The 26,471-nt window shown below is 45.7% G+C and overlaps 1 protein-coding gene across 1 annotated transcript; it reads left to right on the top strand.

Annotated features, from left to right (window-relative positions):
• Positions 1-79: 79 nt before the first annotated feature.
• On the top strand, positions 80-25,766 carry LOC131730507 (large neutral amino acids transporter small subunit 2-like). The gene is made up of 11 exons (XM_059020558.1): positions 80-1,288; positions 5,379-5,583; positions 7,085-7,236; positions 17,950-18,075; positions 18,568-18,721; positions 20,499-20,622; positions 21,544-21,647; positions 22,292-22,388; positions 22,829-22,978; positions 23,786-23,963; positions 24,769-25,766. The coding sequence occupies exons 1-11, from the start codon at positions 1,144-1,146 to the stop codon at positions 24,939-24,941; spliced, it is 1,608 nt and encodes a 535-aa protein (XP_058876541.1). The 5' UTR covers positions 80-1,143; the 3' UTR covers positions 24,942-25,766.
• The last annotated feature ends 705 nt before the right edge of the window (positions 25,767-26,471 follow it).

Here is a 26,471-nt window from a genome sequence, read left to right on the forward strand (position 1 = left end):
GATTTTAAAGCACCGCCAAGCGGCGGCTAAGTCACAACCATAATGTTACGTATCTAACCGTATCTCGACATATGGCGGAGGGGGGAGCCGCCGTGACGCTGTCGGTCGCTGTCGTATAAAAACGACCGCCGGACTCCAAGGTTGTTTAGAGAAAGCGCCGCTTCTTTACAGCTCAGTTTAGGGGCAAGCTTGGCCCGGTTCAGCTGGATTCGGACCTGGTCGGGCAGATTTTTGTTTTTTTTAGTGTTGTTATTTGCAGTGAAGGGAGTATTGTCGTTTCGTAGGCACGAATTAAAGACGTCTCTCTTGTATTGGCTTGGAAGATCGTGTGAATAGGCAGATACAGACACAGTACAGCAGCAGGCAAAGACAAAAAACAGCTTTCTAGTTTTGAACGCTTTTGTTTTCTTCGGGGTGCTGAGTGCTGGGGCAGACACGATATAGAAAATAAAGCGGATATGAATTTAGTTCTGTGTCCTGTGGAGTACAAGATATAGGCTCGTGTACAAACATAATGAAGCTTTGAAATCCTGACATTCATTGATTATTCGGATTAGCAATTGTTGTTTTTTTTTAGTCTTTAATACTATTATGATTTGCAATAATTTGAATTCGTATCCGTTTAGCAGCGCACCGGTGCAGTGTGATAGATTCAGAAAAATACGTTGTTTACCAAAGACTACCAACCTGCATACATTATAACATCCATATATATATATATATATATATTTTTCTTTTACACAACCTATCTCATCTCATCTAAACAGATATTTCTTTGCCACAAACCACAGAATTGCACTTTACAGTTGACTCGTATGCAAAGGTCTTAATTGCTAAAGTTGAACGATCGATTACTGTAAAGACTGAATCATGATTATTGTTATAATTTGAATATATATATATATATATTTATTGAGATTCTTTCTACACGTGCCTTTTACGTTTATTTTATTTTTTTATCGTTGTTAGAATTTGTGGTGCAGACACAAATAACGATATACAGTATTAGTGTAGCTATATATATATAAAAACTCAACCACCACATTTCATAGTCATATTATAAGTATAAATATATAGATAGGTATATAGCACTCCTTTGTGTTTTTGGTTACAAGTAAAAAAAAAATACCCCAAATCGCCAAAATGACAGACGGACCTCGTCAGCGGGGGAACGCAGCGGCGGCGGCCGGCGATGGCGCCCCTGAATCCGGCAAGGAGAGCTCAGGAGGGGCCAGTGTGGCTCTGAAAAAGGAAATCGGACTCCTCAGCGCTTGCGGAATAATTGTCGGTAAGATTGGTTCAATTAATGCATAAAACATGTCCTATTGTAAGTGGCTCTGCAGCAGCAGCAGCAGTTGTTGATGATGATGCATAGTTCACCACCATAAGTCGCTCTGGATAAAAGCGTCTTTATGAACGAACAACGACTGTATTGTATTAAGTTCGTTATCATGCAGAACTTGTTATAGTTGAATCAATTGGCCAGTTCGTTTTATTTTCAGTGAAACGAGCTGTTAATTAAACATTGACATTTGGGACCACAATGGTTGTTCTTTGTAGCGATGTTAAATTGACTGGCGGTGATCTGTTTTGAAGACACGCCGTCAAAACTAGAAAGAGGTCACTTATCTCGACTTCAGTCCGCGTTATTTAAGGACTGTGTGTGGGCGAACAAACTAAGCAAAATGTAGACGACTGGTCGCCCTCGCTTTCAGAGAGACGTCTGACTCCAAATAATATTTCTCCTAAAAAAAAAAAAACAAAACAAAAAAAAACGTTTTTTAAATTCAACTTTTTGTTTTTGAGACGTAACTCGGGAAAACCGTTAAAAACGCGAACCAGCACGCGCAGAACAAACGCTCAGAATTCTCAAATTCAAATTTTTGAAACGATGGAGTGAAAATTCCACTCCGCGCGTGCGTGTGTTTGTCTCGAGGTACATGATATCGACATAATCATAAAATATGCCTCAAATTAATTTGTATTTGAATTCGCTCTGATTAATTAAACGCTTTACGAGGAAAATGTTTAATATTTAGTGGACTTTACCCGGATGAAAAAAGCGATACTATATTATTATTATTATTATTATTATTATTATTATTATTATTATTATTATTATTCAAATGTTAGAGTGAATTTAAGGTAGTTGGTTTGGTTTTTAAACTATAAAAACTACACATTTAAAACGGTTACGACAGGAATGCAGTGTTATATTTTTCATATTATTAATCAGTCTTATTTATGCTGGCGGTTTTAGTTCATCGACGTAATCATGTATTTAGAGTGTGATTTTAGTACGTTTTTTTGTTTCAAATTCTCGTGACATTTCATCGAGCATGATGTTAGTTTTAAAAAACGTGTGTTTCTGAAGGGTTTTGGGGTTATAATATCGCAATAAAGCATAGTGACTATCGGCCTTTTCGACAAGGAATGGATTTCAAAATTTGGTTCACACGATCGTCAGGTTGTAGCTCTGGTGTTGTGCCAAATAGTGTCCCGGCCAAACGTTGTCGCTGAGCAGCATTTGGCACGCTAGGTGCCAAATACTGTCTCCAGCACAACTGCAATAACGCGCAAATACAGCTAAGAAGGGCATGCATTTTCAAATGTGTGCCAGTAATTTGTAACCCTGATAAAACTCCTGGCTCCTGATCATTTCAATATTAATAATAATAATACTAGACTTCATTGAGGGGAGCTCTGAACCCCAGGACTGGGTGCAGCAGCAGCAGCAGCAGCAGGGCTAGCATGAGTTTGTAACCCTGCTCAAACTCCTGGCTCCTGATCATTTCAATATTAATAATAATAACACTAGACTTCATTGAGGGGAGCTCTGAACCCCAGGACTGGGTGCAGCAGCAGCAGCAGGGCTAGTGTGAGTTTGTAACCCTGCTCAAACTCCTGGCCCCTGATCATTTCAATATTAATAATACTAGACTTCATTGAGGGGAGCTCTGAACCCCAGGACTGGGTGCAGCAGCAGCAGCAGGGCTAGTGTGAGTTTGTAACCCTGCTCAAACTCCTGGCCCCTGATCATTTCAATATTAATAATACTAGACTTCATTGAGGGGAGCTCTGAACCCCAGGACTGGGTGCAGCAGCAGCAGCAGCAGGGCTAGTGTGAGTTTGTAACCCTGCTCAAACTCCTGGCCCCTGATCATTTCAATATTAATAATACTAGACTTCATTGAGGGGAGCTCTGAACCCCAGGACTGGGTGCAGCAGCAGCAGCAGCAGCAGCAGGGCTAGTGTGAGTTTCTAACTTGTTTGAAGCTGGTCATAGTTTTGCCTGTGCAGTTACTTTGTCATGTGAAAGTATTCTCATGGGAGGGCGGCTGTGTTTATTTGAAGCGATGCAGCCATCCTCAGTGGCAGGATTTTTGCTGACAGTGTTGTCTGTAATTGGCTTAGACCAAATGCAAGTAAAGACGACTGTCTGATCATCTGAGCACGACTCCCTCCCTCCCTCCCTCCCTCTCTCCACTCTTTCATGTTCCCCTGACCTGTTGAATTCCTTCACAGCCTGTCAGCTATGATCAAAATAATCCACAACCACGAAACACTCAACAGGGAATCAGACTCCCGCTGCACAGCACTGTGATCCAGTCCTGGTTTCACTAGGAGTTTAATAATCAGACACACCTGAGCTTGTTAGCTAGACACACTGGGGGCTGATCAAGCTGGTTGTAAAACCTGGAATGGATCACACTGCTGTGGAACAGGAGTCTGATTGGAATGGGTGAACACGGAGTGTTGGAAATTAAACCGATTTTAATTTAAAAAAATTAAACTGAAAGGATACTGTAAGGATTAGTTTACCATGGTCTGTTTATTAATATGCTTTACCAGACCTCTCTGTGCTTTACAATGCTTCCCTATGCTTTACCAGACCTCTCTGTGCTTTACAATGCTTCCCTATGCTTTACCAGACCCCTCTGTGCTTTACAATGCTTCCCTATGCTTTACCAGACCTCTCTGTGCTTTACAATGCTTCCCTATGCTTTACCAGACCTCTCTGTGCTTTACAATGCTTCCCTATGCTTTACCAGACCTCTCTGTGCTTTACAATGCTTCCCTATGCTTTACCAGACCTCTCTGTGCTTTACAGTGCTTCCCTATGCTTTACCAGACCTCTCTGTGCTTTACAATGCTTCCCTATGCTTTACCAGACCTCTCTGTGCTTTACAATGCTTCCCTATGCTTTACCAGACCTCTCTGTGCTTTACAATGCTTCCCTATGCTTTACCAGACCTCTCTGTGCTTTACAATGCTTCCCTGCGCTTTACCACACCTCTCTGTGCTTTACAATGCTTCCCTATGCTTTACCAGACCTCTCTGTGCTTTACAATGCTTCCCTATGCTTTACCAGACCTCCCTGTGCTTTACAATGCTTCCCTATGTTTTACCAGACCTCTCTGTGCTTTACAATGCTTCCCTATGCTTTACCACACCTCTCTGTGCTTTACAATGCTTCCCTATGCTTTACCAGACCTCTCTGTGCTTTACAATGCTTCCCTATGCTTTACCAGACCTCTCTGTGCTTTACAATGCTTCCCTATGCTTTACCAGACCTCTCTGTGCTTTACAATGCTTCCCTATGCTTTACCACACCTCTCTGTGCTTTACAATGATTCCCTATGCTTTACCAGACCTCTCTGTGCTTTACAATGCTTCCCTATGCTTTACCAGACCTCTCTGTGCTTTACAATGCTTCCCTATGCTTTACCACACCTCTCTGTGCTTTACAATGCTTCCCTATGCTTTACCAGGCCTCTCTGTGCTTTACAATGCTTCCCTGCGCTTTACCAGACCTCTCTGTGCTTTACAATGCTTCCCTATGCTTTACCATGCCTCTCTGTGCTTTACAATGCCTCCCTATGCTTTACCAGACCTCTCTGTGCTTTACAATGCTTCCCCATGCTTTACCAGACCTCTCTGTGCTGTATTACACTGTGCTATGGTTTTACTGTGAGGAAACCTTTTTTTTTTCTTAAGGGATAGTCCGCAGTCTCTCATTGGTTTACCTCAGCAAAGCTCAGAGGAGCTTTCAAACGTGGTCAGTCCTGTGATCTCTCTCTCTCTCTCTACCTCTCCCCCTCTCTCTACCCCTCTCTCTCTCCCCCTCCTCATCCCTTCTCCCTCCTCTCTCTCTCTCTCCCCTCTCTCTCCCCCTCTCACCCCTCTCTCTCCCCCCTCCCCCTCTCTCCTTCTCTCTCTCTCTCCCCCTCTCTCTCTCCTGCTCTCCCTTCCTCTCTCCACCCCTCCCCCTCTCTCTCTCCTTCCTCTCCCACCCTCTGTATCTCTCCCCCTCTCTCTCTCCTTCCTCTCCCCCGCTCTCTCAATCTCTCCCTCTCTCCCCCCCCCCTCTTCCTCAGGTAACATCATCGGCTCTGGGATCTTCGTGTCACCGAAGGGGGTGTTGGAGAACGCTGGCTCTGTGGGGATGGCGCTGGTGGTGTGGATCGTCACAGGACTCATCACGGCTGTGGGGGCGCTGTGCTACGCAGAGCTGGGGGTCACCATCCCCAAATCAGGGGGAGACTACTCCTACGTCAAAGACATCTTCGGGGGACTGGCTGGGTGAGAGGGGGAGGGTGATGAGGGTAACGGGGGAAGGGGAGAGGGCGGAGAGAGAAGTCAACATCCCCATTTTCTCACGCTGTTAATAATTTATGTTTCTATTTGTTCTGTGCTTGAACTGGTGTTTTTTTTTTTTTTTTATATAAAAGCTACATTTCGGAAAGGCTAAAAGAAGCTTAATCATTTCAACGGCAAACGCTTCTTTTTGATATTTCGAAATCATGTTTTATGAGTTTTGGATCGATCACAGCCCTAACTATTTCCTCACATCTGCGGATTTTATAATAGTGTGTCTGCAGCGTTTTATTAAAATCATATGAAACCATATATATATATATATATCATTTTTTGTCTGTTTGTTTTAGTGCCTCGCTTTCTCAATCAGTTTCACATGATTTGAGTCTCAATTTATTTATTTTTGTTTAATTTAGTGACCTGGTTGAACTTTAGTAAGTTTTCTCTTAATAAGTCATCTAGTCCTGTCCTTTTAAATCGCTGATCGACGGCTGTAACTGTAGGAATTTCACTCGGCTGAGAAAAATCAGAGCTGCTTCTGGTCTGAAAACCCGCGCAGCTTCAGCCCCTGCGATTTCAGGTCATTCAGGTCGATTTCGGAGTCTGAACTGTGAACTCTGACCTGCGGATCGTACCTGCCCTGCCCTGTCCTTTGCCTCGCTGTTCAGGGTCACAGGGGGTGCGGTTTTGAAAGAAACGCGTGTTTCAGCATGGGGGGGGAACATCGCGGAGTCACATGACTCTCGTCTCCCGCACAGCTGTCTGAGTCAGTCAGTTGAAAGCAGAGCAGGAGGAAGTTGTTCTGTTACGAATCTTAACACACACACACCGAGACAGACACACCCACACACACACACACACTGAGACACACACAAACACACTGAGACAGAGACAGAGACACACACACACACACCCAGAGACAGACACACACACACACACACACACACTGAGACAGAGACACACACACACACACACTGAGACAGGCACGCACACACACACACACACTGACAAACAGACACACACAGGCACAAACACAGCCACTGAGTCACACACATACACACACACATACATTGATCTGTCTATCTGTCCATATACCTGTGTCTGTCTGTCTGTTTATCATTGTCAGTCTGTTTTATATCTATCAAGCTGAACAGGATTGTGGGGCTCTGTCTGTCTGTCTGTCTGTCTGCAGCTTTAATGAAACTAAACTCTTTTCAGAATGTAGTAAACTAACACAGACACCAAGAAGAAGGGATTATATTGTAGCATCAAACTGAACAGGATTGTGGGGCTCTGTGTCCGATAGAGAGGGGGAGGGAAAGGGCGCCCCCTCTCTCTGTACAGGCACAGCAGGGGAACTGCAGCTTATTATAATAATAATAATAATAATAATAATAATAATAATAATAACAATAATAATAATAATTCCAATATCTGGAGGGAGTGACTGTGTTTCTCTCTCTCTCTCTCTCTCTCTCTCTCTCAGTTTTCTACGGTTGTGGATCGCTGTGCTGGTTATATACCCCACGAACCAGGCTGTCATTGCCCTGACCTTTTCGAACTACGTGCTCCAACCCCTCTTCCCTACCTGCTTCGCACCCGAGTTAGGGCTGCGGCTGCTGGCGGCAGTCTGCCTGTGTGAGTAACTCTGTCACCTGTCCTTCCCTCACCTTTACAATCATGTCCCGATCGATGGTGATTCACCACGGAAAATTGTTATATATATAAAATATTATTCTTGTTGGCTATATGGCCCAAAAGTGTAGCATCACCACCCTCTATATAGAATGAACTCCCTCAGCTTCATAGAGTCCAATGAAAGCTGCTGAATAATGTTCCCTTGTTAACACATTGAATTGCACCCCCTCTATATAGAATGAACTCACTCAGCTTCATAGAGCCCAATGAAAGCTGCTGAATAATGTTCCCTTGTTAACATATTGAATTGCACCCCCTCTATAGAATGAACTCCCTCAGCTTCATAGAGTCCAATGAAAGCTGCTGAATAATGTTCCCTTGTTAACATATTGAATTGCACCCCCTCTATATAGAATGAACTCCCTCAGCTTCATAGAGTCCAATGAAAGCTGCTGAATAATGTTCCCTTGTTAACATATTGAATTGCACACCCTCTATATAGAATGAACTCCCTCAGCTTCATAGAGTCCAATGAAAGCTGCTGAATAATGTTCCCTTGTTAACATATTGAATTCCACCCCCTCTATATAGAATGAACTCCCTCAGCTTCATAGAGTCCAATGAAAGCTGCTGAATAATGTTCTCTTGTTAACATATTGAATTGCACCCCCTCTATATAGAATGAACTCCCTCAGCTTCATAGAGTCCAATGAAAGCTGCTGAATAATGTTCCCTTGTTAACATATTGAATTCCACACCCTCTATATAGAATGAACTCCCTCAGCTTCATAGAGTCCAATGAAAGCTGCTGAATAATGTTCCCTTGTTAACATATTGAATTCCACCCCCTCTATATAGAATGAACTCCCTCAGCTTCATAGAGTCCAATGAAAGCTGCTGAATAATGTTCCCTTGTTAACATATTGAATTCCACCCCCTCTATATAGAATGAACTCCCTCAGCTTCATAGAGTCCAATGAAAGCTGCTGAATAATGTTCCCTTGTTAACATATTGAATTGCACACCCTCTATATAGAATGAACTCCCTCAGCTTCATAGAGTCCAATGAAAGCTGCTGAATAATGTTCCCTTGTTAACATATTGAATTGCACCCCCTCTATATAGAATGAACTCCCTCAGCTTCATAGAGTCCAGTGAAAGCTGCTGAATAATGTTCCCTTGTTAACATATTGAATTGCACACCCTCTATATAGAATGAACTCCCTCAGCTTCATAGAGTCCAATGAAAGCTGCTGAATAATGTTCCCTTGTTAACATATTGAATTGCACCCCCTCTATATAGAATGAACTCCCTCAGCTTCATAGAGTCCAATGAAAGCTGCTGAATAATGTTCCCTTGTTAACATATTGAATTGCACACCCTCTATATAGAATGAACTCCCTCAGCTTCATAGAGTCCAATGAAAGCTGCTGAATAATGTTCCCTTGTTAATATATTGAATTGCACACCCTCTATATAGAATGAACTCCCTCAGCTTCATAGAGTCCAATGAAAGCTGCTGAATAATGTTCCCTTGTTAACATATTGAATTGCACCTCCTCTATATAGAATGAACTCCCTCAGCTTCATAGAGTCCAATGAAAGCTGCTGAATAATGTTCCCTTGTTAACATATTGAATTGCACACCCTCTATATAGAATGAACTCCCTCAGCTTCATAGAGTCCAATGAAAGCTGCTGAATAATGTTCCCTTGTTAACATATTGAATTGCACACCCAGCGCTTTGTAGTTTTCCAGATATTTAACATGATAAAAACTGACTGGAAAAATGTGACATTTCTGAAATCTAACATGAAATACTACTGGGTTTAGTGGGGGTTGGGGGTTGGGGGTTGGGCGTTGGTTGGGGGTTGGGGGTGGGGGGGTTGGGGGTTGAGTGGGGGTTGGTTTGGGGTTGGGGGTTGGTTGAGGGTTGGGGGTTGGGGGGTTGAGTGTGGGGGGGATGGGGGTTGGGGGTTGAGTGTGGGGGGGATGGGGGTTGGGGGTTGGGGGTTGAGGTTGGGGGTTGAGTGTGGGTTGGTTGGGGGTTGGTTGAGGGTTGGGGGTTGGGCGTGGGTTGGGGGTGGGGGGGATGGGGGTGGGGGTTGGTTGAGTGTGGGGGGGTTGGGGGTGGGTTGGGAGTTGGGGGGGTCTGTCTGTACATCTCTGGAGAACACAATGTGCTGTTCTACGTTCTCTTTCTTGTGCTTCAGAATATGTAATTGTGTGTTGAATTGACGTCAGTAGCTCTGGTAGGGTTTGCAAGACGCTGTGTACTTTTCCTATGCTCAGATAGCAGTTATCTTGAACCGGTCCATGTTTGATTTAATTGAATCCGGCGTCAACAAGCACTTTTGATTGGCTGTGCCTGACCCGGCTAAGATCTCGTTCAGATAAACACTTTCGTTTTTTCACACTGTCGTTTAAGATTAACCACAATACATTTAGAGCACAAAGTATTACTGTGGATATTTAAAAAGCTAATAAGAGGTGAGAGAATGGATTTTAAAGATGGTCAGCGCTCCTTTAAAGGGAGGGGCCGCTGATCGTGTTAATAAAGCTAATAAGAGGTGAGAGAATGATTTTAAAGATGGTCAGCACTCCTTTATAAAGATTTTAAAGAAGTGTTTTTTTAAACCAATCAGAGCGCTTCTCTCTGCTGCAGCGACTCAAACACTGTGTTTTATATTTTATTCCTCAGTCTGTGTTGCTTTGACTGTGAGTTCAGGAGCTGCTCTTCAGTTCTAGCTGCGCTGCCATAGTTATTGTATTGTGAATCGGTACAGCCCTGGCTAGGACTACAGCTCCCAGCATGCCTCTGCACCCGCGGCAATGGTGAGGGATGCTGGGAGCTGTAGTTCTTTAACTGCAATGCGCTGGGCTGGGCTGTATTACATTGTTTTGCTCAGTCTGTGTTGCTTTGACTGTGAGTTCAGGAGCTTCAGTTCTAGCTGCGCTGCCATAGAAACACGAAACACATATCAGAGCCATCTCTTTCTCCCCCCCCCCTCCCCTCTCTCCTTCTGTTGCTCAGTGTGAATGTTTCAGTAGGTGCTAAAAATAGCTGTCCACTGTGTGCTCACTTCCCCTCTCTCTCTCTCTCTCTCTCTCTCTCTCTCTCTCTCTCTCTCTCTCTCTCTCTCTCTCTCTCTCTCTCTCTCTCTCAATAACAAACAGGAAATGAAATTCTTTTTCCGTTATCTCAAAAACAACAGTGTTGTTCTAGGGGCTCAAATCAGTGACACAGACACACTGAGACGAGGAGACACACTGAGAGAGAGACAGACATACTGAGACAAGCAGAGAGAGAGAGACACACTGAGACAAGCAGAGAGACAAGGAGACACACCGAGAGACAGACACACTGAGACAAGCAGAGAGACAAGGAGACACACTGAGAGAGAGACAGACATACTGAGAGAGAGTCAGGTAGGAACAGGGGCAGAGAGACAAGGAGACACACTGAGAGAGAGACAAACACACTGAGACAAGCAGAGAGACAAGGAGACACACATAGAGAGACAGACACACTGAGACAAGCAGAGAGACAAGGAGACACTAAGATAGAGACAGACACACTGAGACAAGCAGAGACAAGGAGACACACCGAGAGAGAGAGACAGACACACTGAGACAAGCAGAGAGACAAGGAGACACACCGAGAGAGAGACAGACACACTGAGACAAGCAGAGAGACAAGGAGACACACTGAGAGAGACAGACACACTGACAAAGAGAGAGAGAGACACAGAGACAAGGAGACACAGACACAGAGAGAGATACAGATAGGCACAGGAGCAGAGAGACAAGGAGACACACCGGGGGTGTGTGGAGGCTGTCTGCCTTTTCATTGTTTTGCGTTTTAATAAAAATGATTTGCAATCGATGTTTTAGAAGATACGACGCGAGTGAGACGGTGTGTAATGAAGGAGTCGGTGTCGCTCAAACGGTTCCTTCATCTCCTGTTATCAGAGCTTCTTATCACTGCAGCCATCTCCTTCATTAGAGAGGAGAGAGGAGAGGAGAGGGGGGGAGGAGAAGACGCGAGGGGGAGAGAGGGAGGGGGTATGTGAGGAGGGGGAGAGAGGAGAGGAGAGTAGAGGAGTGGAGGGAGGGAGGGAGAGAGGGGGTATGTGAGGAGGAGGGGGAGAGAGGGGTAGAGAGGATAGGGGGAGAGGGGGAGAGAGGGAGGGGGTATGTGAGGAGGAGGAGGGGGAGAGAGGAGTGGAGGGAGAGAGGGGGTATGTGAGGAGGAGGGGGAGAGGGAGGGAGAGAGGGGTAGAGAGGATAGGGGGAGAGAGGGAGGGGGTATGTGAGGATGAGGAGGAGGAGGAGGAGGAGGGGGAGAGAGGAGTGGAGGGAGAGAGGAGTGGAGGGAGAGAGGATAGGGGGAGAAAGGGGGTATGGGAGGGAGAGAGAGGAGGGGGAGAGAGGGTGAGAACTGTAGTTTTCTTTATCATTAGAATTCAGAGAGAGAGAGAGAGAGAGAGAGAGAGAGAGAGAGAGAAAAAAAGAGAAAGGTTATCTTTATCATTGGAGGGGAAGGAGAGGAAGAAAACTTAATACTGTTTCTGTGAGAGGAAGGGGGTGGATAGTGCTGAGAATAAGACAGAAGGAGGCTGTGTGTGCGTGTGCGTGCGTGTGTGTGTGTGTGTGCGAGACAGAGGGGGAGGAGAGGGAAGCAGGGCCGGCAGGAACATTCAGTCCCGTCTCGGTGTAATGTGATCAGTTGTACACAAAGACTGTACTGCACTTTCAGAAATCAGAGAGACGCTGAATCTGAGACGCACGCACGCGCACACATACACACACACACACACACTGTGACCACACACACACTGCGACACACACACTCTGAGACACACACACTAAGACACACAAAGTCACACACACACTGAGACACACACACACTGTGACCACACACACACACTGAGACACACTGAGACACACACACCCTGACACACACACACACAACCTGAGACACACACACACACACTGACACACACACACACACCCTGACACACACACACACCCTGAGACACACACACACACACACCCTGAGACACCCTGACACACACACACACACACCCTGACACACACACACCCTGAGACACACACACACACACACTGAGACACCCTGACACACACACACACACCCTGACACACACACACACACCCTGACACACACACACACACCCTGAGACACCCTGACACACACACACACCCTGACACACACACACACCCTGAGACACAGACACACACACACACACACACACACCCTGACACACACACACACACTGAGACACCCTGACACACACACACACCCTGAGACACACACACACACACACTGAGACACCCTGACACACACACACCCTGACACACACACACACACCCTGAGACACACACACACACCCTGCGACACACACACACTGAGACACACACACTGAGACACACACACCCTGAGACTTGTAAAGTGCTTTGAGATTCTGTTGTGTGAAAGGCGCTATTTAAATAAATTAAAAATACCTCCAGAGAGAGACGCACACTGAGAATCTGTTTACAACTGGATTCAGGGAGAATTGACAGACCGAGGGAGGGAGGGAGGGAGGGAGGGAGGGAGAGGATTTCCTCACCCTGTTTACAACTCTAGTTGCAAGTCGAAGCCAGTGTAATCTGAATGAACTTTCACCTGGTTGTGTGAGAGAGGATTGAATCTGCACTCCACACAGTACCAATTCAATTCAATACAATATGAATTCAATTCAATTTAAAACCAGTCCGGGAAACAACAGCATTGTCGTTTGGCAGATTACAGACTGAGATCTGGCCTGTGATTGGCTGGTGGGCCTGGTGGTGTTTTTTTTTTTTTTTTTTTTCATTTTTCTTCTTGTTACCGGGCGGATTTGAAAGCAGCTGGAAGTTGTTTGTTCAAGGTGGGGTAACAAGAGGTCAGACTGAAGAAGACCTGATTCAGCAGATTCACGCCAGAGTTTCAAAAAACAAACTTTGAGTCTTAAAGGGACAGCTCCCTTTAAAAGGAGCACTGACCATCTTTAAAATCCATTCTCACACCTCTTATTAGCTTTATTAACACAATCACTGACCCCTCCCTTTAAAGGAGCGCTGACCATCTTTAAAATCCATTCTCTCACATCTTATTAGCTTTATTAACACGATCACACCGGCCCCTCCCTTTAAAGGAGCGCTGACCATCTTTAAAATCCATTCTCTCACCTCTTATTAGCTTTATTAACATGATCACCGGCCCCTCCCTTTAAAGGAGCGCTGACCATCTTTAAAATTCATTCTTCCCTAGCAACGCAGACTGATGAATGAAATATAAAACACAGTGTTTGAGTCGCTGCAGCAGAGAGAAGCGCTCTGATTGGTTGCAGACCTCACAGAAAGGTAAAGGGGGCAGTAAAAATAAACAAAATAATGCAATCGACAGCTCTTAATTATTTTACACTGACTGGGCGATTCTGTAGATGTTCATGAGTCGTTTGAATGGTGTTGGTGTCTGCTGTAGGTTCTGGTCACCTCGTTACAAAAAGGATATTGCTGCTCTAGAAAGAGCGCAAAGAAGAGCAACCAGAATTATCCCGGGTTTAAAAGGCATGTCGTATGCAGACAGGCTAAAAGAATTGAATCTATTCAGTCTTGAACAAAGAAGACTACGCGGCGATCTGATTCAAGCATTCAAAATCCTAAAAGGTATAGACAATGTCGACCCAGGGGACCCTGAAAAAAGAAACAAGGACCAGGGGTCACAAATTAGATAAAGGGGCATTCAGAACAGAAAATAGGAGGCACTTTTTTTACACAGAGAATTGTGAGGGTCTGGAACCAACTCCCCAGTAATGTTGTTGAAGCTGACACCCTGGGATCCTTCAAGAAGCTGCTTGATGAGATTCTGGGATCAATAAGCTACTAACAACCAAACGAGCAAGATGGGCTGAATGGGGCCTCCTCTCGTTTGGAAACTTTCTTATGTTCTTTAGGGGGAAGCAACAGGGGGTTGGGGTTGGGGTTGGGGTTGGGGTTGGGGTTGGGGTTGGGGGTTGGGGGGGAGGGGTTCTGTGTCAGAACCCATTTTAAAGCTGACAGAGCAATATTTCTTTCGTCAGCGACTGTCTCTTTCAAGAAAGTGCCTAATGAAGCATCTTTGAAATCCATTCTCTTCCCTCTGGTGAGCTTTATTTAAAAATATGTATTCCCTCTACACGGAACGAACCCACAGGAGAAGAAGGAGACTCTCTCTCTCTCTCACGCACGCACACACACACACACATTACACTGATGAAGTCATTCACAGAAACGCTGGGCTGCTGCAGTTTTTTCCAGTTTTTCATCTGTGCAGTTCAAAAGTTGCACAAAAACAGCCATAAACTCATCTATTTTGGACTTTAATCTCCTTGATGTAGCAAAATTCAGGACTCTGTCCTTTTTTTAAAGCCTCAGCAAAACACCATAAGAGATGACAGTCTGATAACAAGTCCGCAAAACTGAAGACAGCAGTCTGGGAGAATATAAATGTGTAGATAAAACAGCCAGAGATAATAAAGAGATAAGAGATTTTAAACATGGTCAGCACTCCTTTAAAGGGAGGGGCCGGTGATCATGTTAATAAAGCTAATAAGAGGTGAGAGAATGGATTTTAAAGATGGTCAGCGCTCCTTTAAAGGGAGGGGCCGGTGATCGTGTTAATAAAGCTAATAAGAGGTGAGAGAATGGATTTTAAAGATGGTCAGCACTCCTTTAAAGGGAGGGGCCGCTGATCGTGTTAATAAAGCTAATAAGAGGTGAAAGAATGGATTTTAAAGATGGTCAGCGCTCCTTTAAAGGGAGGGGCCGGTGATCATGTTAATAAAGCTAATAAGAGGTGAGAGAATGGATTTTAAAGATGGTCAGCGCTCCTTTTAAACGGAGGGTCCAGTGATCGTGTTAATAAAGTTAATAAGAGGTGAGAGAATGGATTTTAAAGATGGTCAGCGCTCCTTTAAAGGGAGGAGTCGGTGATATTGTGAGAGAAAGAAATGAGACCTGAGAATCTCCACTTGAATGTCAGCAGATCTTTCAAAGCTAGTGTGAATTTCAGTTTGGTTTGGTGGAGATCAGTGGCTAGCAGGCAGATGCCAGCTGTCACCCTGATCTGCGGAGCAGAAGGATGCCTTGTGGAGCCAGCTGGCTGGTATTTGCCTGCGATCTCTACAGTGCAAACACACCCTCGCTCGGGTCAGTGAAGCTGTGACTTTTCATGGGCACCCCAGCCTTTGGGAAAAAACAGATGGACAGCCAAGGGTTTCTTTCTGTTTGTCTTTATAAAGCGTTTTGCAATCCCAGTTCTGTTGGCCTTTTGAACTTTTGAACATTTATTAGAGACAATTTTATATATGTGTCATTGCAATCTAGTTGTAATCTATAGTTGTTATCTGTTATGCATAGTTGCAATGCCAGCGCACTAGATTACAACTTCATATAGACCCCACTGTGCTGGGTAGCTGCTGTAGTTCTGTGCAGGGTTTTATATCAGTGTTATACAGTGTGGTCGCGCCAGCATTGCCCTGTGTACAGCACAGCACAGCGAGGCTCTGCCCAGCACACAGCGGGCAATGCCAGCGCACTAGATTACAACTTCATATAGACCCCACTGTGCTGGGTAGCTGCTGTAGTTCTGTGCAGGGTTTTATATCAGTGTTATACAGTGTGGTCACGCCAGCATTGCCCTGTGTACAGCACAGCACAGCGAGGCTCTGCCCAGCACACAGCGGGCAATGCCAGCGCACTAGATTACAACTTCATGTAGACACCACTGCTGGGTAGCTGCTGTAGTTGTGTCTCTGTGTTTCACAGTGTGTGTCTGGGTTGTGTTTCACAGTGTGTGTCTGGGTTGTGTTTCACAGTGCGTGTCTGGGTTGTGTTTCACAGTGTGTGTCTGGGTTGTGTTTCACAGTGTGTGTCTGGGTTGTGTTTCACAGTGTGTGTCTGGGTTGTGTCTCTGTGTTTCACAGTGTGTGTCTGGGTTGTGTTTCACAGTGTGTGTCTGGGTTGTGTTTCACAGTGTGTGTCTGGGTTGTGTCTCTGTGTTTCACAGTGTGTGTCTGGGTTGTGTCTCTGTGTTTCACAGTGTGTGTCTGGGTTGTGTCTCTGTGTTTCACAGTGTGTGTCTGGGTTGTGTTTCACAGTGTGTGTCTGGGTTGTGTTTCACAGTGTGTGTCTGGGTTGTGTCTCTGTGTTTCACAGTGTGTGTCTGGGTTGTGTCTCTCTGTTTCACAGTGTGTGTCTGGGTTGTGTCTCTGTGTTTCACAGTGCGTGTCTGGGTTGTGTCTCTGTGTTTCACAGTGTGTGTCTGGGTTGTGTTTCACAGTGTGTGTCTGGGTTGTGTTTCACAGTGTGTGTCTGGGTTGTGTTTCACAGTGTGTGTCTGGGTTGTGTTTCACAGTGCGTGTCTGGGTTGTGTTTCACAGTGTGTGTCTGGGTTGTGTCTCTGTGTTTCACAGTGTGTGTCTGGGTTGTGTTTCACAGTGCGTGTCTGGGTTGTGTTTCACAGTGTGTGTCTGGGTTGTGTCTCTGTGTTTCACAGTGTGTGTCTGGGTTGTGTTTCACAGTGCGTGTCTGGGTTGTGTTTCACAGTGCGTGTCTGGGTTGTGTTTCACAGTGTGTGTCTGGGTTGTGTTTCACAGTGTGTGTCTGGGTTGTGTCTCTGTGTTTCACAGTGTGTGTCTGGGTTGTGTTTCACAGTGTGTGTCTGGGTTGTGTCTCTGTGTTTCACAGTGTGTGTCTGGGTTGTGTTTCACAGTGTGTGTCTGGGTTGTGTCTCTGTTTCACAGTGTGTGTCTGGGTTGTGTCTCTGTGTTTCACAGTGTGTGTCTGGGTTGTGTCTCTGTGTTTCACAGTGTGTGTCTGGGTTGTGTCTCTGTGTTTCACAGTGTGTGTCTGGGTTGTGTTTCACAGTGTGTGTCTGGGTTGTGTCTCTGTGTTTCACAGTGTGTGTCTGGGTTGTGTTTCACAGTGTGTGTCTGAGTTGTGTCTCTGTGTTTCACAGTGTGTGTCTGGGTTGTGTTTCACAGTGTGTGTCTGGGTTGTGTTTCACAGTGTGTGTCTGGGTTGTGTCTCTGTGTTTCACAGTGTGTGTCTGGGTTGTGTTTCACAGTGTGTGTCTGGGTTGTGTTTCACAGTGTGTGTCTGGGTTGTGTCTCTGTGTTTCACAGTGTGTGTCTGGGTTGTGTTTCACAGTGTGTGTCTGGGTTGTGTCTCTGTGTTTCACAGTGTGTGTCTGGGTTGTGTCTCTGTGTTTCACAGTGTGTGTCTGGGTTGTGTTTCACAGTGTGTGTCTGGGTTGTGTTTCACAGTGTGTGTCTGGGTTGTGTCTCTGTGTTTCACAGTGTGTGTCTGGGTTGTGTCTCTGTGTTTCACAGTGTGTGTCTGGGTTGTGTTTCACAGTGTGTGTCTGGGTTGTGTCTCTGTGTTTCACAGTGTGTGTCTGGGTTGTGTTTCACAGTGTGTGTCTGGGTTGTGTTTTACAGCACGTGTCTGGGTTGTGTTTCACAGTGTGTGTCTGGGTTGTGTTTCACAGTGTGTGTCTGGGTTGTGTTTCACAGTGCGTGTCTGGGTTGTGTTTCACAGTGTGTGTCTGGGTTGTGTTTCACAGTGTGTGTCTGGGTTGTGTCTCTGTGTTTCACATTGCGTGTCTGGGTTGTGTCTCTCCACAGTGCTCTTGACCTGGGTGAACTGTGCCAGTGTGCGCTGGGCCACGCGAGTGCAGGATATATTCACTGCCGGGAAACTGCTCGCCCTCGGACTCATCATCATCATGGGCTTCGTGCAGATCTGCAAAGGTGAGGAGAGGGGGAGGGGGAGACGGGGAGAGGGGGGGGGGAGAGGGAGGGAGAGGGGAGTGAGTCAGAATACTGGGGCTGGGCACAGAACTATTGTATGGTTGACTTAGTTTTCACTTTATAAAGACATTTTAAAAGCTTGAGGAGAGAGAGATAGTGTGGAGAATAAGAGTGGGGAGGGGAGGGAGTGGGGAGGTAGGTAGGGAGGGGCGAGGGAGGGCTGGTTGATCCTGTTCTCTGTGTAGCGCGTGATTCTCTTGTGGATGCTGTGTGACTGGGATTAATCTCTCACTGTGGATTAACTGTGCTGAAGAGACCTCTGTCTCACCCTGTGTGTGTGTGTGTCTGTCTGTCTGTCTGTCTGTCTCACCCTGTGTGTGTCTGTCTGACTGTGTGTGTGTTTGTGTGTGTCTGTAATTACCTTACTCTCTCCCTCTCCCTCTCCCTCTCCTTCTCTCTCTCTCTCTCTCTCTCTCTCTCTCTCTCTCTCAGGTCAGTACTACTGGCTGGAGCCAAAGAATGCGTTTGAGAATTTCCAGGAGCCGGATATTGGTCTGATTGCCTTGGCGTTTCTGCAAGGCTCTTTCGCTTACGGGGGCTGGAACTTCCTGAACTACGTGACCGAAGAGCTGGTCAACCCCTACCAGTGAGCCCCCGCCCCCCCCCCCCCATTCTACCATATAAACCAGTGCCATTGCAGATCATGTAGGGTATAGTCAGCACACTGTGGTCCCATTCTACCAGCCTCACCCCATTGCAGCTGCCCTATACTTGTGCTACCATCGCCCCTCAGTGTAATACAGAACCATTATTGCCATTGCAGTGCCACTGTCTGTCTGCATTGCCATTGAAGATCATGTAGGGTATAGTCAGCACACTGTGGTCCAATTCTACCAGCCTCATCCCATTGTCATAGGCCAGCAGTGTGGAGTAGTGGTTAGGGCTCTGGACTCTTGACCAGAGGGTTGTGGGTTCAATCCCAGGTGGGGGGACACTGCTGCTGAATCGTGTTTAGTGTTGCTGTATAATATAGAAAACTATGCAGATTGAAGCTCAGGGGGACTGTCTGAATCGTGTTTAGTGTTGCTGTATAATATAGAAAACTATGCAGATTGAAACTCAGGGGGACTGTCTGAATCGTGTTTAGTGTTGCTATATAATATAGAAAACTATGCAGATTGAAACTCAGGAGGACTGTCTGAATCGTGTTTAGTGTTGCTGTATAATATAGAAAACTATGCAGATTGAAACTCAGGGGGACTGTCTGAATCGTGTTTAGTGTTGCTGTATAATATAGAAAACTATGCAGATTGAAACTCAGGGGGACTGTCTGAATCATGTTTAGTGTTGCTGTATAATATAGAAAACTATGCAGATTGAAACTCAGGGGGACTGTCTGAATCGTGTTTAGTGTTGCTGTATAATATAGAAAACTATGCAGATTGAAACTCAGGAGGACTGTCTGAATCGTGTTTAGTGTTGCTGTATAATATAGAAAACTATGCAGATTGAAACTCAGGGGGACTGTCTGAATCGTGTTTAGTGTTGCTGTATAATATAGAAAACTATGCAGATTGAAACTCAGGGGGACTGTCTGAATCGTGTTTAGTGTTGCTGTATAATATAGAAAACTATGCAGATTGAAACTCAGGGGGACTGTCTGAATCGTGTTTAGTGTTGCTGTATAATATAGAAAACTATGCAGATTGAAACTCAGGAGGACTGTCTGAATCGTGTTTAGTGTTGCTGTATAATATAGAAAACTATGCAGATTGAAACTCAGGGGGACTGTCTGAATCGTGTTTAGTGTTGCTGTATAATATAGAAAACTATGCAGATTGAAACTCAGGAGGACTGTCTGAATCGTGTTTAGTGTTGCTGTATAATATAGAAAACTATGCAGATTGAAACTCAGGGGGACTGTCTGAATCGTGTTTAGTGTTGCTGTATAATATATAAAACTATGCAGATTGAAACTCAGGGGGACTGTCTGAATCATGTTTAGTGTTGCTGTATAATATAGAAAACTATGCAGATTGAAACTCAGGGGGACTGTCTGAATCATGTTTAGTGTTGCTGTATAATATAGAAAACTATGCAGATTGAAACTCAGGGGGACTGTCTGAATCGTGTTTAGTGTTGCTGTATAATATAGAAAACTATGCAGATTGAAACTCAGGGGGACTGTCTGAATCGTGTTTAGTGTTGCTGTATAATATAGAAAACTATGCAGATTGAAACTCAGGGAGACTGTCTGAATCATGTTTAGTGTTGCTGTATAATATAGAAAACTATGCAGATTGAAACTCGGGGGGACTGTCTGAATCGTGTTTAGTGTTGCTGTATAATATAGAAAACTATGCAGATTGAAACTCAGGGTTGCATTCAGACTGACGCCTGTCTGCGTGTCCGTCTCTCCTCAGGAACCTCCCTCGTGCGATCTTCATCTCCATCCCTCTGGTCACCTTCGTTTACGTCTTTGCCAACATCGCGTATGTGACGGCGATGTCACCCCAGGAGCTCCTCGCCTCCAACGCAGTGGCAGTGGTGAGAGAAGAGAGTCTGCACAGCACAGTCTCCTTAACACAGTGTAACTCTGTACAGCACAGTCTCAGCTAACACAGTGTGACTCTGCACAGCACAGTCTCCTTAACACAGTGTAACTCTTTACAGCACAGTCTCACACAGTGTAACTCTGTACAGCACAGTCTCCTTAACACAGTGAAACTCTGTACAGCACAGTCTCACACAGTGTAACTCTGTACAGCACAGTCTCCTTAACACAGTGAAACTCTGTACAGCACAGTCTCACACAGTGTAACTCTGTACAGCACAGTCTCATCTAACACAGTCTAACTCTGTACAGCACAGTCTCCTTAACACAGTGTAACTCTGTACAGCACAGTCTCAGCTAACACAGTGTAACTCTGTACAGCACAGTCTCCTTAACACAGTCTAACTCTGTACAGCACAGTCTCAGCTAACACAGTGTGACTCTGCACAGCACAGTCTCCTTAACACAGTGTAACTCTTTACAGCACAGTCTCACACAGTGTAACTCTGTACAGCACAGTCTCCTTAACACAGTGAAACTCTGTACAGCACAGTCTCACACAGTGTAACTCTGTACAGCACAGTCTCATCTAACACAGTCTAACTCTGTACAGCACAGTCTCCTTAACACAGTGTAACTCTGTACAGCACAGTCTCAGCTAACACAGTGTAACTCTGTACAGCACAGTCTCCTTAACACAGTGTAACTCTGTACAGCACAGTCTCAGCTAACACAGTGTAACTCTGTACAGCACAGTCTCCTTAACACAGTGTAACTGTACAGCACAGTCTCCTTAACACAGTGTAACTCACACACACACGCACGCACGCATGCACACGCACACGTTACACTGATGAAGGCACTAGCAGAAACGCTGGTCTGCTGGTCTCCACTCTCTCGGTTTCTCTCTTTAGACGTTTGGTGAGAAGCTGTTAGGAGTCATGTCGTGGATCATGCCCATCTCCGTGGCTCTGTCCACCTTCGGAGGAGTCAACGGTTCACTCTTCACCTCCTCCAGGTCTGTGGCACGTTCCCTCCTTCACCCCCCCCCTCTCTCTCTCTCTCTGTCTCTCTCGCTATAGCAATGCCAGTGCATCAGAATCAATTGGAAGGGTGTACAGACACTAAATTGAAACTTCGGTCTCTTCCTCAACCTCTCTCTCTCTCTCTCTCTCTCTCTCGCTCTCTCTCTCTCCTTCCCTCTCTGCCCTTTCCCCAACCCTCTCCCCTCTTTTTTCCCCTTTTTCTCTAATTTCTGCCTTCCCAATTCAATATTATAATTATGGTCTCCAGCTGTGGCCAAAAGTGTAGCATCACCACCCTCTATATAGAATGAACTCCCTCAGCTTCATAGAGTCCAATGAAAGCTGCTGAATAATGTTCCCTTGTTAACATATTGAATTGCACACCCTCTATATAGAATGAACTCCCTCAGCTTCATAGAGTCCAATGAAAGCTGCTGAATAATGTTCCCTTGTTAACATATTGAATTGCACACCCTCTATATAGAATGAACTCCCTCAGCTTCATAGAGTCCAATGAAAGCTGCTGAATAATGTTCCCTTGTTAACATATTGAATTGCACACCCTCTATATAAAATGAACTCCCTCAGCTTCTCTCTCTCTCTCTGAGTTTCTTTCTAAGTAATATTTATTTCCCAGGTTGTTCTTTGCTGGGGCGAGAGAGGGGCACCTCCCCAGTCTGCTAGCCATGATTCACATCAAACGCTGCACCCCCATCCCAGCGCTGCTGTTTACTGTGAGTATCACTGTGTCCTCCCTCCCCCTCTCCCTCCCCCTCTCTCTCTCCCTCTCTTTTCTTCCCCCTCTCTCTCCTTCTCTCGTTGTGAGTATGACACCCCCCTCCTCTCTCCCTCTCTCTCTCTCTTCCTCCCCCTCTCTCTCCTTCCCTCGTTGTGAGTGACACCCCCTCTCTCTCCCTCTCTCTCTCTTCCTCCCCCTCTCTCTCCTTCCCTCGTTGTGAGTATGACACCCCCCTCCTCTCTCCCTCTCTCTCTTCCTCCCCCTCTCTCTCCTTCCCTCGTTGTGAGTATGACACCCCCCTCTCTCTCTCCCTCTCTCTCTCTCCCTCTCTCTCTCTCCTTCTCTCGTTGTGAGTGACACCTCTCACACTCTCTCTCTCACACTCTCTCTCTCTCTCTCTCTCTCACACTCCCTCTCTCTCTCTCTCTCTCTCAGTGTGTCTCCACCCTGCTCATGCTTGTCACCAGTGACATGTACACCCTCATCAACTACGTCGGCTTCATCAATTACCTCTTCTACGGAGTCACTGTCGCCGGGCAGATTGTGCTGAGATACAAACAGCCTGACTTGCATCGGCCAATCAAGGTGAGCCTGCTGGGAAGCCTGACTTCTCATTGGTTGCAGCTGGACAATATAGAACACTGTGGAGATTGAAATTCAGGGGCACTGTCTTGGCAATGTTTTGGTGCTACTGCTGTATAATATATAAGACTATTCTACCAGCCTCACCCCATTGAAGATCATGTAGGGTATAGTCAGCACACTGTGGTCCCATTCTACCAGCCTCACCCCATTGCAGCTGCCCTATACTTGTGCTACCATCGCCCCTCAGTGTAATACAGAACCATTATTGCCATTGCAGTGCCACTGTCTGTCTGCATTGCCATTGAAGATCATGTAGGGTATAGTCAGCACACTGTGGTCCCATTCTACCAGCCTCACCCCATTGCAGCTGCCCTATACTTGTGCTACCATCGCCCCTCAGTGTAATACAGAACCATTATTGCCATTGCAGTGCCACTGTCTGTCTGCATTGCCATTGAAGATCATGTAGGGTATAGTCAGCACACTGTGGTCCCATTCTACCAGCCTCACCCCATTGCAGCTGCCCTATACTTGTGCTACCATCGCCCCTCAGTGTAATACAGAACCATTATTGCCATTGCAGTGCCACTGTCTGTCTGCATTGCCATTGAAGATCATGTAGGGTATAGTCAGCACACTGTGGTCCCATTCTACCAGCCTCACCCCATTGCAGCTGCCCTATACTTGTACTACCATCGCCCCTCAGTGTAATACAGAACCATTATTGCCATTGCAGTGCCACTGTCTGTCTGCACTGCCATTGAAGATGACTTACTGGTTAAACTGGTATTGTGTTTCTTTCTGCAGGTCAATCTGATATTCCCAGTGATATATCTGCTGTTCTGGGCATTCTTACTGGTTTTCAGTCTATGGTCGGAGCCCATAGTGTGCGGAATTGGACTGGCCATCATGCTAACTGGGGTCCCAGTTTACTTCCTGGGAGTGTACTGGAAAAATAAACCCCAGTGCTTTAACAACTTCGTAGGTAAGATCAAGCCAACAAAATCCATTCTCTCACCTCTTATTAGCTTTATTAACACGATCACCGGCCCCTCCCTTTAAAGGAGCGCTGACCATCTTTAAAATCCATTCTCTTACCTCTTATTAGCTTTATTAACATGATCAGCGGCCCCTCCCTTTAAAGGAGCGCTGACCATCTTTAAAATCCATTCTCTTACCTCTTATTAGCTTTATTAACATGATCACTGGCCCCTCCCTTTAAAGGAGCGCTGACCATTTTTTATATTAGTCAGCGCCATCTAGTGCACAGTTAGTGTATTGCCAGCAAAACACACTTCATCCACAGCCAGCATGGCCACAGATGGCGCTGCTGGCTGTTCTATAGAGACACTGGCTGATCTAGCCTGTGTTGCACGTGTCTATGGCAGTGCAGCTAGAACTGAAGAGCAGCTCCTGAACTCACAGTCAAAGCAACACAGACTGAGCAAAACAATGTAATACAGCCCAGCCCAGCGCATTGCAGTTAAAGAACTACAGCTCCCAGCATCCCTCGCCATTGCCGCGGGTGCAGAGGCATGCTGGGAGCTGTAGTCCTAGCAGGGCTGTACCGATTCACAATACAATAACTATGGCAGCGCAGCTAGAACTGAAGAGCAGCTCCTGAACTCGGAGCCAGAGCAACACAGACTGAGGAATACAATATAAAACACAGTGTTTGAGTCGCTGCAGTACACTCTGGATGATTGTAAAAATGCGCTCAAGAAAATGCTGATGTGAATCTGCCCTTTTAAAGTGTCTGTCTGTCTGTCTGTCTGTCCGTCTCCCTTCAGACTCAATGACCTACTTCGGACAGAAGTTCTGTGTGGTGGTCTACCCCGCGGAGAATGAAAAGAACGAGTCGGAGGAGAAGAGCGAGCAGCGGACCCCCATCTACACACCCCCGGGAGGGGGGGAGGGGGAGGGGGAGGGGGAGAAGGGGGGAGAGAAGGCGGACAACTGCTAAGCGGACACACTGTTAGTCACACACACACACACACACACACACACACAGACACACACAGACAGAGTCACATATGCACAGACAGACTCAGACACTCACTCACTCACTCACTCACTCACTCACACACACACAGACAGAGTCACATATGCACAGACAGACTCAGACACTCACTCACTCACTCACTCACTCACTCACTCACACACACACAGACAGAGTCACATATGCACAGACTGACTGACACACACACACACACACACGCAGAGTCACATATGCACAGACAGACAGACTGACACACACACACACGCAGAGTCACATATGCACAGACAGACTCAGACACTCACTCACTCACACACACACACACACAGACAGAGTCACATATGCACAGACTGACTGACACACGCACACACACACACGCAGAGTCACATATGCACAGACAGACAGACTGACACACACACACACACAGAGTCACATATGCACAGACTGACTGACACACACACACACACGCAGAGTCACATATGCACAGACAGACTCACACACTCACTCACTCACTCACTCACACACACACACACACAGACAGAGTCACATATGCACAGACAGACTCACACGCACACACGCAGAGTCACATATGCACAGACAGACTCACACACACACACGCACACACGCAGAGTCACATATGCACAGACAGACTCACACACAAACGCACACACACACGCAGAGTCACATATGTACAGACTGACTGACACACACACACACACACACACACACACACGCAGAGTCACATATGCACAGACAGACTCACACGCACACACGCACACACGCAGAGTCACATATGCACAGACAGAATGACTGACCATGACAGACGGACGCACACACACACAGAGTGACAGACACACAGGGCCAGTCACAGATGCAGAGACAGACGGACGCACAGTCCCACAGACGGAGTGTCGCAGACAGCCGGTCACTCTCTTGCATGCATTGTGTTTTTCCACTCATCCTCCACGTTGAACGGCCAAAAGCAAACTTGTTTTTTTTTCTGTGTGGTGTTTTATGGTTCTTGTTTTTGCTAAACCAGTTTAAAGCAGAACTTTTTTCCAAACTGAATTTGAAGTTGTGGATTTTTTTTTTTTTCCTCGTTAAAAATTGTTAGTGTTTTTCCACAGGCTGCATTGAGTTGCAAAAATTATCAAAACGGGAAATAATAAAATAAATAATAACTTGTTTTTTTTTAGGCGGGGGGGGGGGGGCGGGGGGGGCGATATTAATAATTGATGATTTTATTTTTCCGTAAAATCAACGCTTTGAAGAATGATTAATCATAACTGTACGTGTAGTATTGTTATTAATATTACTGTAGTATTGTTAATATTATTGTACTAATTAACTTTGTTAGCTGTTTTGAAATCAAAAGGCAATTCTTAAACAACCTGTGAAAGTTATTTTCTTTTTTTTAATGGAAATATATATATTAAAAAAAAAAAAAAAAAGTTCAAAATGTTGACGGTTTCTATTGCATTATTTTGTTTATTTTTA

Source organism: Acipenser ruthenus, unplaced genomic scaffold (genome assembly GCF_902713425.1).
Source record: "Acipenser ruthenus unplaced genomic scaffold, fAciRut3.2 maternal haplotype, whole genome shotgun sequence".
In the NCBI taxonomy this organism is placed as follows: Eukaryota; Metazoa; Chordata; class Actinopteri; order Acipenseriformes; family Acipenseridae; genus Acipenser; species Acipenser ruthenus.